Source organism: Tinamus guttatus, unplaced genomic scaffold (assembly GCF_059628265.1).
Source record: "Tinamus guttatus ecotype Peru unplaced genomic scaffold, ASM5962826v1 Tinamus_guttatus_pri_ptg000383l, whole genome shotgun sequence".
Classification (NCBI taxonomy): Eukaryota; Metazoa; Chordata; class Aves; order Tinamiformes; family Tinamidae; genus Tinamus; species Tinamus guttatus.
This window is the reverse complement of record NW_028288917.1, coordinates 4,525,546-4,538,079: the sequence shown is the minus strand read 5'-3', so window position 1 is coordinate 4,538,079 and position 12,534 is coordinate 4,525,546. Positions and strand designations below refer to the sequence as shown.

Sequence of the window (12,534 nt, the reverse complement as noted above, 5' to 3'; positions counted from 1 at the left end):
GGCCATTTCAGAGAAAGAGACACTTATTTGAAAGCTAAAATATACCTTGCTCAAACACCTCCACCATTCACAAGTGTAATAGTATTGCTTAACTAAAATAGATGTGGAGTCCAAAAAAGATTGATAACATCTTATGCTAAATTCCATTTGGCATTTGATGACAGTGATTGTATAACATACAGTTCTGCTTTAACAGATTTATTAAACAAGGGAGACTACCAAACACTCCTTCAAGGAGTCCCCAACTTTATAATATTCTTTTCCTTTTTTCATCACATTCTAAGGCTTTTTTAATCGAGCCGAACATTTCTTGTATTGTTTGGAACAATTGCTGAAGCATACATGCAATATGATGTTGTGATTTATGTCATAATGGACAAGTGTAATATAGGAAATTGTGTGGCAAGTTTGTTAAATACATTTCCTTTACTGTTGCAATTTTTTTTACTGCTAAATGTACTTAAAAACAGTAGATTGAATGTGCAACAGAGAACTGAAGAGCATGGATATGAAAGATAGTTACTGTGGTGTAATTTACTGCTTTATTTACTGCTCTATTTTTTGCTCAATTTTTGTTTAGTTCCTTCAGATGTGTTTTTTATAAATTCACTGTGGAAGGGGTTTTATGAATATTTAGGAAAAAGACAGCCTGCTACTCTAACTGTTGATTGGTTCAATACTACAAGCAGCAAAGTGAATGCCACATTCATTGAAGCATCCAACATACAAATCAAACTGTCAGGTAGGTTCAGTAACAGATGCTCAAAAAACTCTCATTTTCTTTTTTTGTCTGTTCACTTTTGTTGCATTTTCTGCTGAATGCAAAATGAAACCAAAACTTTATGTGTTCATTAAAAATCTTTTCAGCATTTTTTTGCACAAGTGTTGCTGATTGTAATGGATTCAGTCAATGTATATGTGGTTACCGATTTTTTTTCCCTTTACATTTCAAATAAATATGAAGGTGGATTTTTCTGTTTGTTTGTTTATTTTTTAAACAAAGATGTTGGGTAGTATTGATATGATGAACTCATAGGTAGTTTTCAATTGATAGGTGGAGTGTGTACAGCATTTAAGAACTGTAATGTTGAAAAGCTCCATTATTCAATAAAGATTAACACGTGCTTTTCTGTAAAACTGAATGTGATGTTCAGATCTAACATTCTGATCACATTTACATTTGAAATGAGCATTAGCAGCTTGCAAAACCTTTAGAAGTACAAAAGAGTAAGTAAGTCAGGAGTAAAGAGAGATTTCAGTAGCCATTTGCTAAATAGCAAACTTTCTTTCACAGTGCCATTTAGTGTTTACTGTAGCAATATACTGTTGTGAATAAAATCCATATTTAGACAATTCAAATTGGCAGTCTTATTGTATCAGGCAAGGAATTCTGTCTTTATTCACTTACTAACATAGTGCGTGAAAAGACTAATATATTGCCTACTTTCATTTAAAATTAAACTCAGGAGAAATGTGGGCAAAAGAGGAGTAAAATAAAATCATGTTTTATAGGATTACAAAATACTGCTTTATCCAGGTTATAACATTCTTTTAGTGCAGAGTATTTTCCACAATATATTTGGATAATTCAAAATAAATATACTTGGGCTCTGAAAGAGTATTAGAAATCCTGTTTCAAAAAATGTTTAAAAGGTATATGTTACTCCCCTTTTATTAATAGGTGTTTACAAGAAAGAAGAAGCCCATTTACTCTTGAAAGTTTTTCAGATAAAAGGACCTAGTGACATTTTTGTAAGCAAGTTTGAAAATGACAAGTGGGCGCTAGATGGTTATGTAAGTAATCACACTTCTATCGATAAGGCCTGCTCAGTTTAAAGCTTAAAGAAAGCTGTGATTGCATCTATACAGCCAACATTTTATATTACAGATGCAGAAAGCAGCAATCGATTATCAGTGTAGAGATCACAATAATTTTATTATTCAAAATGCATACATGTTCCTTTATATGCCATTGTGACATGTCTCATTTGAATTTTTAATTTACTAAAATAGGAAATTAAGTGGTTCAAGTTTTTTTCCCATGCTTTTCACTTGCTTTGTTAGACATGGGTGGGGATTTCAGTTTTAGAAATATTGTCCTCTTTTGGTCAATAGTTCACTGAAATAAAATTATAAATTTAAAAGAATAGTTTTTAAAGAGTGAGGATAAAGGATAGCATATTTGATACAATAGTTTTCCTATGTTGAAAAATAATATAGATAGGACATTTTCAGTAAATCTCATACATTTACCTTTTTCAACATAAAAGAAAATGTAAAGACCTTAATAGAATATTGATTTAACTTGGAATTTGCATCGATGTGATTTTTTTTTATTTGCTCAATATTTATCAAGTGTTGATTCTAATTTTTCATTTCCTCTTAAAGAAAAGGGGAGTCATTTCATTCCTTGCAGTATTCCTTTTTGGCTTATGATGCTTTCCATGGAAAATATTTTAAAGGACAGTGGATCTTTAAATGAATATGCTAATAAAACTGAAAAAATATGGACTTCTTATACTTATTTTAAGTCAGATTACAAATTAAAAGGCTACATTTTGATATTTATCTGTTCCAGAATTTTTTTCTATGTTTGCTTCCACATATTTAGGTGTCATCAGGACTTGAAAGAGGTGTTTTTACCTATCAAGGTGATATACATGGAAAAGACTTTGGAAAATTCATGCTCCAAAGACAAGGTAAAATGCATTTATGAAAATGCAATAGGTAACTTTTTTTTTCTCTCTCTCTCTTGTAATAGTGAAATCAACAAATGACTCCTTCAGTTTTCTAGCTGGAATATGCATAGGTGTTTCATGCCATTATTAGTACAATATACTCAGTGGAATATGCATGTTTGAAATATACAGTTCACACCCTACTTGAGCTCTGCCCTGTTACTATCTCATGTATGGCAGCCTAATAAGATGAATACAGGATCCTCAAAGAGAAGTCTGTGACTATTGTTTTGAAATTTCTCATAAAGCCAAACCATTTTCTGCTCAACTGTATAAATTACAATTAGAATCATAAGGACAGAACCAACACTGATTTTAGTAGAAAAATTTGTGGAGTGTTTTGTTTCTGTTGGGAAGTTCTTCTGGATATTTAGATAGAATTCTCCTCAGCTGTAAAATATGTAATAGATGACTGAGATTTGTGGACTAGAGTGCTCTAGCTGCTGATGAAAAACTAATTATTTTACTCATAACACTGCTTCAACAAATACCAACTGTTGATGACATCATGTCTTGATCCCGCATCTATTGCATTGTGATCTGAGCACAATACATATATCAGCAAAACACTGGGATAGCAGGAAAAAGCAGCCCAGGCAATGTACCAATGTGTGTCTACATTTTATAAATATCTTTTGCAAAAAGCAGCAAAAAGTACCTGCATTGGTACCGAATGGTCTTTAAAATTTGCTAAATTTCCTTTCTATTTCTTTGCTCTATTAACTGTGAGAGCAGCTACTCTATGAATTTGCTTATCTTGACCACTACTCTAAGTGCTCAGGTTTAATCACAAGAGAAGAGTTCTTACTCTTTGGACTCTCTGCATAAGAACTGCGAATCACTGACACCCAATACTATTTTACTCTTCAAAGTAAATTCTTACATGGGACAGATTATCTGTAGTTTTGTGTAAACCTTATCACTGTAATATCTGACCTGCCTTTTCTCCTTGACATTAGCATCCCACTATAGAAGTAAACATCAAAATTTATTCTGTTAAATCAGTAGGGGGTTGATTTGTACATTTGAGTTTTTTGTTTGTTTGTTTATCTTAAGCAAAGAAAAAAGATACACCTTTTCTTCAGCTACCTAGTCAAAATTTAGATTCACCAGTTTTAGCAGTAAAACAAGTATCATACTGTGGTAAATGTAACACAAGCAGAATGAGAGTTAATTTCATCTCTCTTCTTTTAGTAGAAAACAGCCATATGACCTGGAGAGTTCCAGTGTGAGCTCAGTTTGTGCATTCCCAAGACTAGTAACAGAGGCTGAAGTCTTTGTTAAACCTGCATTTTTAGGTTGAGGTCTTCTTTTCATTTTTGACATTTGAACAGCAGACTTGCTACATATGCAGATGCTGTCATTTTCAGAGGATGCACAGAGAAAGCATAGCCCTCAAATTCAAGGATAGTCTGTTTTATTTTTTAAATCAATTCCCTCGTGAATATTCAGTTGACGTAATAATCAACCTTAGAGAAGAATCTAAAGAGCAAAGAGATCTCTCTTACTAGTCTGCCAAAAGACTTGTGTCTGAATCTACTTGGCATGTTGTGCTTTTTTGTTTTGTTTTGTTTTGTTTTTTGTTTGTCTTTAATACCTTTTTTCATAAAGGTTGAAAGTCTGCCCTGGATGTTGTGCTGCTGTAATTGCTTAACACTCATACTTCACCTCTAGATTTTATTTTGAAATGTTGGCCTTGTTCATTCCAATTTATACTATTCTTTGTAATTGTATAAAATTGAAACTATGAAAAGATAAAGTTACTTTACTAAATAATTTGTTTTCTGGATAAATTACCTGTAAGAAAATACAGTGGCCTACTTCTGTTTCCTTCTTCTCTTCAAACTACTTTTTAGCTTTTTTAGGTTGAGTAATTGACAGGAAATAAGAAATGTGACTAATCTATTTATGCGTAAGTGATTAATACATCACGTACAGATTCTTGGGTGTGAAATACATTTTTGTATTGGAATTGGTCTGCTCTTAAAATAATTGAACTTCACAAAAGACCAAACGTGAATTTAAAATTTCACTATGTAAGGGTGAAATCCTTCTTCTCCGAATCACTTTGCGGCAACTTTTACCATCCACAAAAAAAGCTCTGCAATCAGACAGGATATACATAACTTCAGAATTAGACTTCTTTTATTTTGTAAAATGGATTGTGTGAAAAAAAGAATTAGAATATTAGCAAATAAAACATAGAGCACAATCTTATCTGGTTTCTTCTTCCCACTGAACTTGAACTGCAAGAAATCATAGAAATGTTGTTTGTTTCCTTCTTAGATTTGTGTCTTAGGTAGTTTGTTAGACTGCTGAAAGCAGCACAATAGCTGTCTCTGTTACATAATCAGTTTGTGCCAGAGTCTTAAAAAGACTGATTGATGCTGCTCCAGCACTGAAACAGGGTGTTTGGGACAGGGTGTACTGATGCTTTGCTATTTGCCAGTAATCAACATTCTCTCCTGTTACATCCTACTAGCACCATCACAAACACCCCAAAATAGCTCGTGTAGGTCTCTGTCCCAGGCCCATACTTACTCCATTTTTATCTTATTGGATAGGAAATATAACTTACGCTTAGTATTCTTAGAAGCTGTGTGTTGGAACTGGCAACATGGAGTTGGCTCTGAAAAATAAACTGTGCTTGATTGCTCTATGTTTCTGTTGTAAAATTATTTTTCTTCCTTCACTGTTTGGATTGCCAAGTGGGCACCTGTTTAACCAGTCTAACCAGCCTCTATTTAAGCAGATGGCAAAGTGGTTTGCACAGGTTGCTTTATGGTGCTGGTTACCTGCTTATCTACAGCTGAGACCTGGCTAGATCATATCACAGGCGACAGCCTTTGCATTCTGTGCATCTGAGTTTTATTACAGTGTGGTGCAGCTGCCAGAGGCAGGCTATAAAGCACGTTCATTCTTCACCCTTAAAAAAGGGATTGTAAAGCAGCCTGGACACAGATGCAGAGTCTTGGGAGTGGTATTGAGCCTGGCAGAACCAATGTGTCTCATTACTGTTGCCTCAGTTCTCCTTTCCTTTTTCATGTTTGATGTATTCTATCATTGCCTGTTGTTTCTATGCTGAATATTTAGGCAAAAAGCATTCTAGAACACTTTTTTGCAGTATTACTCATCTTTTGTATAAGGCATATAGCTTACTTTTCTTAAATTAGTGATATCTGAGAGATATAGTTCATAATGATGGTATTTGGGTGACACAAGGATTATTTGACTTTCTGAGCATTGTATTTAAATCATTTTGATAGTTATTAATGATGCACTATTGAGTAGTATCACCAAGATTTATACTGTCACACTGTTATAATGTTATAAATTTCATGTTTTAAAATAGAATGATTTTATCAAGACAATGTTTCTCTCTTTCTGTCTTTTCTGTCTTTCCTCTTGGGAGAATTGTAAGGTAGAAAACCTGGAAATTTTACTTCTGTCCTTTTATTTCCATTTCAGGTCCTTTAAGCGCAGACACAGATCTTTCAAATCATTACTATGGCACAAACAGCAGTTCTGTTGCAGCTGCCATCCTGGTACCATTCTTTGCTCTAATATTATCAGGCTTTGCATTTTACCTCTACAAACACAGGTACTGTAAATGTTATTTGTTCAGTAACTTAATAAGATTTTGGGTTTAATCTGACAGGTGGAAGTAAGTGGGGAACACAATGCTGAAGTCTTCTAGAATAGCTTTACTTGAAAAAGACAAATATTTTCAAGTAGTCCTACCAAGAAGTTCAGTATAGAGGAGTTTTAAACAGTGAGCAATTAGAAAAATGAGTCACTGTGTTAAGGAGCGAGGACCTATAAGCCTTTTTGATTTGTTAGGCTGAATCAGATAGGAAACCTTAGGTCACATATTTTATTCTTTTATTTTAGTACTCTACTTAATTGGATATATGCTGCTTCTTTCAAAGTGTATATTAATATTAATTACACAAGCTGAAAAATCCATAAATCCGAAAGGAAACAGCCCCTAATGACACTATTTAAAGTACATGCTGACTAAGCTAGTGACTACTACTTCTAGAATTGGCAGTACTTCAGCTTGTATGAAACTTACATATGTTAGTAGATAATATCAGAATAAATCCAACCATCTTGTCTGAAATTTGGTTTAAAAGCTAACAAAGATGACACCTTTACTTTTTGAAAATTTGTTCATTATGAGTAATTGTTGGCTTGGAATAGTTTTGTTTTTATTTTTCTGTTTCTGTAAAGCCACAGTACTCTCTGACCTCCATATGTTATTTGCAGGTGGTGTTTAAAAGAAAGAGATTTCACTGGCACACTATTAAATCTTTATTCTACCATCATGATACCAAGAGGAATGTGTGATTGTAAGGAATAGACATACAAACACACACATATATATATACCATCACAATGAAGTCCATCACTAGCTTATGATGTGTGAGAGAGATTTTGGAGTCTCCTCCTTTGGAGATCTTCAAAACCCACCAGGATGTGACCCTATGCCACATGCTCTGGTTGTCCCTGCTTGAGCAGGGAGGTTGGGCTAGGTGATCTCTAGAGGTCCCTTCCAACCTCAACCATTCCCTGATTCTATGATGAAGTTTCTTAGCTTGACTGTCTACTTATTTCAGCATTAGATGTTTCAGGAAGAAGAAATTGCAGTGGGGCTTAAACTTGTGAACTCCAAATAAAATGGTACATGTCTTGAAATATGATGCAGTCTTTGTTTGAAAAAGACTGTTCAAGAAGAGTGGTGTACATGTTATTGGAAGACTTGCTGATGCCTACAGATCTTTATGCTCAAATAGCTCCTGCAGTGGGCAAGTGTGGAACTGCAGGCATTCAGGCTAACCCAAGAGATGGAACCCAAAGAGAACATTGCTGTCAGTTTACTATTAGAAAGGGGAACCAAGTTCTAAGCCAATTCAACAGAAATGTACTCTGACCAAAGGGATTTTTTTGTAGTTTGTTCTCTGAAGTTTGTTATGTGATGTATAACTGGTAAAGATTTTCTTTTCTATTTGGAAAAGATATATATATGTAAGAATTTGATCTTCAAAACAACAAACAAACAAAAAGTTCTAGTCATTCTGTTTCAAGTAGCAGCAGCACTGCAGTTCTGCCTACCTTAATCTAATACTCATTAGCTGGAACTTTCAGTGACTGTTTTTCTTCCTCTGTATTTGCTAATTATTTCTTCCAATAAACCATAGTTTTAAGAGAGTTAACCAGTGTCATGTTTGAGATATCTTCAAGAAAGTAACAAACTGATTATTGATGTAGGGGGTCCCTACATTTGAAAATGAAATATTAAGTACATGCAGTGAAACTAAGCAATAGTCAGTATTCTGAAAGCAGGGAACTTAAAATCTCCAAAGCAGAGAATTGGTCAGCAATTAAAGTAACTGCATGTCATCTTTATTATCTCTGACAAAGGATGGAGAACGTGTGGCTTTTGAAAACAGTTTCTTGGAGATAGATTAAGGATCAGAATAGCAACATGAAGTTTTCAGGAAGATATGATAGTAGTTATGCCACTAGATTACCTTTATATCAGAAAATTTGAAGGTGTTCTTAGAGGATAATTTTATGGATGTTTCTGCTGTGCGTATGTCAGATTAATATCATCTAATAACAGCCAGCACTTTAATAAGCCAGTGCTTATTAAAGCACTTTTACATTGTTTCAGTCCCTTTTATCTGGCAGACAGAGACTATAGCAAGAATGAAGACAGCATCTCAGCCTTTAAGAAAAATATTAAACATTTTGCACTCCTCATTGATTTTCTTGTGCTTTTTCAACTCCTGGGAAAATGTAAGAAATTACATAAAGAGACTTTTTCATATATTTCTATAGATAGCTAGCAAGTTCTGAGAATTTAAGGTTAAATTAGTATAATATAGTATAATAGTAAAATAGTATAATATTTTTAGTGGAGATATCAGGAAGATTGCATGATTGCGTTTTAGCCTTTATTTAATTCTTGGCTTCATATGTCCTAATGGCCATAAGAATGTGAACATCCTTGAAGTTATGTTATACAGGATGGTAAATTAATGACCAAAATAGAGGAAATGTTCATCTAGAACTGTTGAAAATATTTATGGAAGTAAGAGGCATGCTTTGGAAGATTTGTCATGGAACACTGAAGAAGCTGCTGACCTTTATCTGAAGGTTACCGTCTCTAACAGTACGAGATTTGCTGGATACTCACAGTCTGTGTCAGTCTGGAGTTGAAGCTATGATGGCTGATAGTGCATTGATTTAGTAGAGCCCCAAAAATGTGTTGCTGCACCATAATGGTGCAACAGTACTTATTATAAACATTATGATTATAAATATCTAATAACAGGAAATTTCTAAACCAGCTCTGCTATCTCTTTTGGAAAACATTCAAATCAATAAAGACTGAGAGTGTTCATCTTATCTAAAACCAAAGCTGCTATAAATGAAAAATCAGGAGCAACTCACTGTCACCTATATAGTTACAGTAGTCTGCTGTGACATCCTTTATGGTTCTCCCTGTATCGCTGTTGGATTTAGTCACACAACTGGTGTAAATAAGATGAAAACACTATAGTAACTCGCAGTATTTGTGCAATTTGTATTTTTAATATTTATTAATGATATATTTCTGTCCTTTTTTTTCAGAACAAGACCAAAAGTACAGTACAATGGGTATGCTGGACATGAAAACAGTAATGGACAGGCTTCATTTGAAAATCCCATGTATGACACAAACTTAAAACCCACAGAAGCAAAGGCTGTGAGGTTTGATACGACTCTGAACACAGTTTGTACAGTGGTATAGCCTTCAGTGCCCAATATGACTGATTCATAGCCATACCTCTGATGGACAAGCAGTAATTCCTTTGGTGCCATATACCAGTTTCCCTTCTTCTCTTGGCTTTGCTGCTGTAATCTTTAACATCTTCTGTCAGCCTACATGCAGCTAAATTTTCTGGTAAAAAGTGTCAGTCTTCTGGGGATCCCACAGAGAATTTTTTTTTCATCTTAAAGTTGGATTAAAATGCCTGGCTGCATCTGCTTCAAAGCAAGGCACAGTTTAAGGAAGACTGCCAAGTCATGCCAATTTGTCATATTTAACGCCTCAGACTTTCATATTTGTATGTGGCTGGATGCCTTTCAATGCATTCTTCTGGGCACTTGGATAAATCCTTTGAGTACTGTGACAAACGACAACACCACAGATTATCCCCAAGAACAGGAATACTCTGAAGAAATAAAGCTCTCTCTCAAAGAAGACAACCTTCCTCAAGGTTGCATACACACGCAAATGCTTTACCATTGAAATCTTGTTAAAATTGAACATACAGTTTATCTCAAACATAAGGCAGTTTGCCAATTTTCCAATCAGCTGTTATATTGCAAAATATTAATGCACAATTTTTTGCACTAGTGTTATGGATGACTGAGTAAGATACTGGTAAAAATATACAGGGTTTATACACACTGTCCATTGTATATAGACATATAGACTCTTTGCCAAGCAAAGCATTCCACAATTGGAATTCCACACAGGTGTTCAATTTACTTGGAATATTAAATTATGAGCCCCATGCTTAGCACAAGTGAAATCTTGTGCTATAAAGGACAATATATCTTTTGTCAATTTTTGACTAAATTTCTCCATAGACATTATTACAAGTCACTGGAGATTTTCAGCCAAAAAAAGAGCCCATTTCTAAGAATTTTTCATTGCCAATATTGTTTTCTTCTGGAATTGGTCATCTTTCACTACTGTCAGTATCATACTATTTAACAGCAGGGGGGTTAGCAGCTGTTGCTGCTTGCCATGTACAAATGTGAATAGTAATTTATTTTAGATAGCTCATAAAGCCTGTGAGCCTGTGCTCATAATACAGTCTTCCCTTTTGCATTTTTTTTTCATTTTTCCTGTAATATGACATCATTTTCTGATGTTACATGGAACTAAAACACATTTCAGTAGCATATGTAAACCCAGTGCAAATTGTCCATAACAAACTGTCATTAAGTTTCTACTTGAAACAAAGAGAAATATTCCGTTATATTCTCTTCCTGTTTCTTTTCAGATTTTTTTAAACACACTGCTTACTGCTTTTGTACTTACACAGTTTGACAGAAAAAGTTTGACATTTGTAAATATGGATGGTTGAGTAAATTATTAACATTTGTTTTAGAATTAGAGAGATTTTATTGAACGAAAAGAAAAGATGTCATTGGGCAGATTAATTAAATAATCATTTAAGATTAGGAAATTACAAAAAAAAAAAAAAGCAAAATTTGATCTTAATCGTACATGTTGCACTTGGAAACTGAGGACATTGCTTTTGCTTTTGTTCTAAAAATGCAAAGGTCTTTGGTTTTGTTTTGCTTTTAAGTTAGTTCTAACAGCCTTAATGTCTAGTTATTATCAAAAATTAAAGAAAAATGTTTCTGAACTCCTTATGTTTGTAGGTCTGGCTGTTACATACAAAACCAAAAAAAAATGTAAGTCCAACCAAAAAGGAAGTGTAAGCCCATTAACAGATTCTTTCAGCTAATGCTATAGAACATACAGAAAATTTCTAAGGTAACTCTTGGTTAGTTTAGCAACTCTACACCTTTCAGAGGAAAAATATCAGCAATATAATACAGTAACGCTGGGCCTCCAGCTGTTACATTCTTCATATGAGCAAGAAACTCTGAAGAAAATTTAATAAATAATCCTTTCCAGTCAGTTCCTTGTTCATTTTGTTGGTAGTTTTGGGCTTTCTTTTTTGTTTGTTTTTTGAGACTTTTTTTGTGTAGCTTCATTTATCTGTCACATCTCAGAGATCTTCACATTTCCTGAAAAAGAACAAAGTCGTCAGATCAAAGTCATTGTCCTGATCCTCCCCAGTGCACAAGAAGCTGCCCTGTAAATGAAGAGCTTCTTTAGAAACAGTGGGCCAGGGAGGGAACCTGTGTGACTAATGTTTTGACAGGTGTTCAAAATTGTCATTTCTGCTTTGGAAGTCTTTCTGAAGTGGCAATGACAGAAAAAAAAAAAAAAAAAAAAAAAAAAGGAGTATTGAAAGTAAGTGCAAAATGCTAAATATTTATTATTGATGTTTTCTTCTCACCTGTCTCACTGTGGTCACTGAGGAATTCAGTGGAGGAAGGGTACTATAAATTAAAAACATTAAATTATTTGATCTTTTATATTATAGAGTCCATATGCTGTGAACCCTTTCCCCAGTGGTTCCTTCCATGGTGTTTTACGTGAGATTGTCTATCGCAAGTCTTTTGAATCAGGGACACTCAAAATTGAAGTATGCTGACAAATTACCCTAACACATTTGTTTGGAGTATTTCTTAAACAGCAACTCCAAACTGGAGCCCAAGGAAAGGAAAGTTTTATCAGTTCTATCCATATCTCTCAAATGCCTCTCCTTTTCTGTTTGGCTCTTTTGTTGAGGTTGGATATCTCTTGCAGTTATTTGCAAGAGGGCTGTGTATGCATGCACTCATATATGGTACTTCATCAGAATAAGACTCTTAAAACGTGCAGTGGCCAGGTAATGGCAGCCAGGAAATCTGCTTTCTGAGGTATATGCAGAAGACTTTTCCCCCAGTGTTGACCAGATCATTTTGATGGGCTAAGAATACATGCTATAGATTTTTTTAAAAAAACGGTTATGTGCTTCAAAGCTGTTAAAAACTGCTGCTTGTATCACACATCTTGCCTTTCTCCAGGCTAGCTGCAATAATTTTTTTTCTTGTGTAAAATATTTTGTAAACAAAGAAAAGCTGTTATTAAAAACAAACAAAGAAAAGAAAAAAA

At 34.2% G+C, this 12,534-nt stretch overlaps 1 protein-coding gene across 1 annotated transcript in view; it reads left to right on the top strand.

Moving 5' to 3' along the window:
- CSMD1 (CUB and Sushi multiple domains 1) overlaps nt 1-9,884 on the top strand; it is a 994,655-nt gene extending 984,771 nt beyond the window's left edge. The window contains exons 66-70 of the mRNA XM_088530602.1: nt 581-742; nt 1,682-1,794; nt 2,612-2,699; nt 6,207-6,339; nt 9,378-9,884. Coding sequence (XP_088386728.1) covers nt 581-742; nt 1,682-1,794; nt 2,612-2,699; nt 6,207-6,339; nt 9,378-9,537 — 656 coding nt within the window. The 3' untranslated portion in view covers nt 9,538-9,884. The remainder of the gene's footprint in view (nt 1-580; nt 743-1,681; nt 1,795-2,611; nt 2,700-6,206; nt 6,340-9,377) is intronic.
- Nucleotides 9,885-12,534: the final 2,650 nt, after the last annotated feature.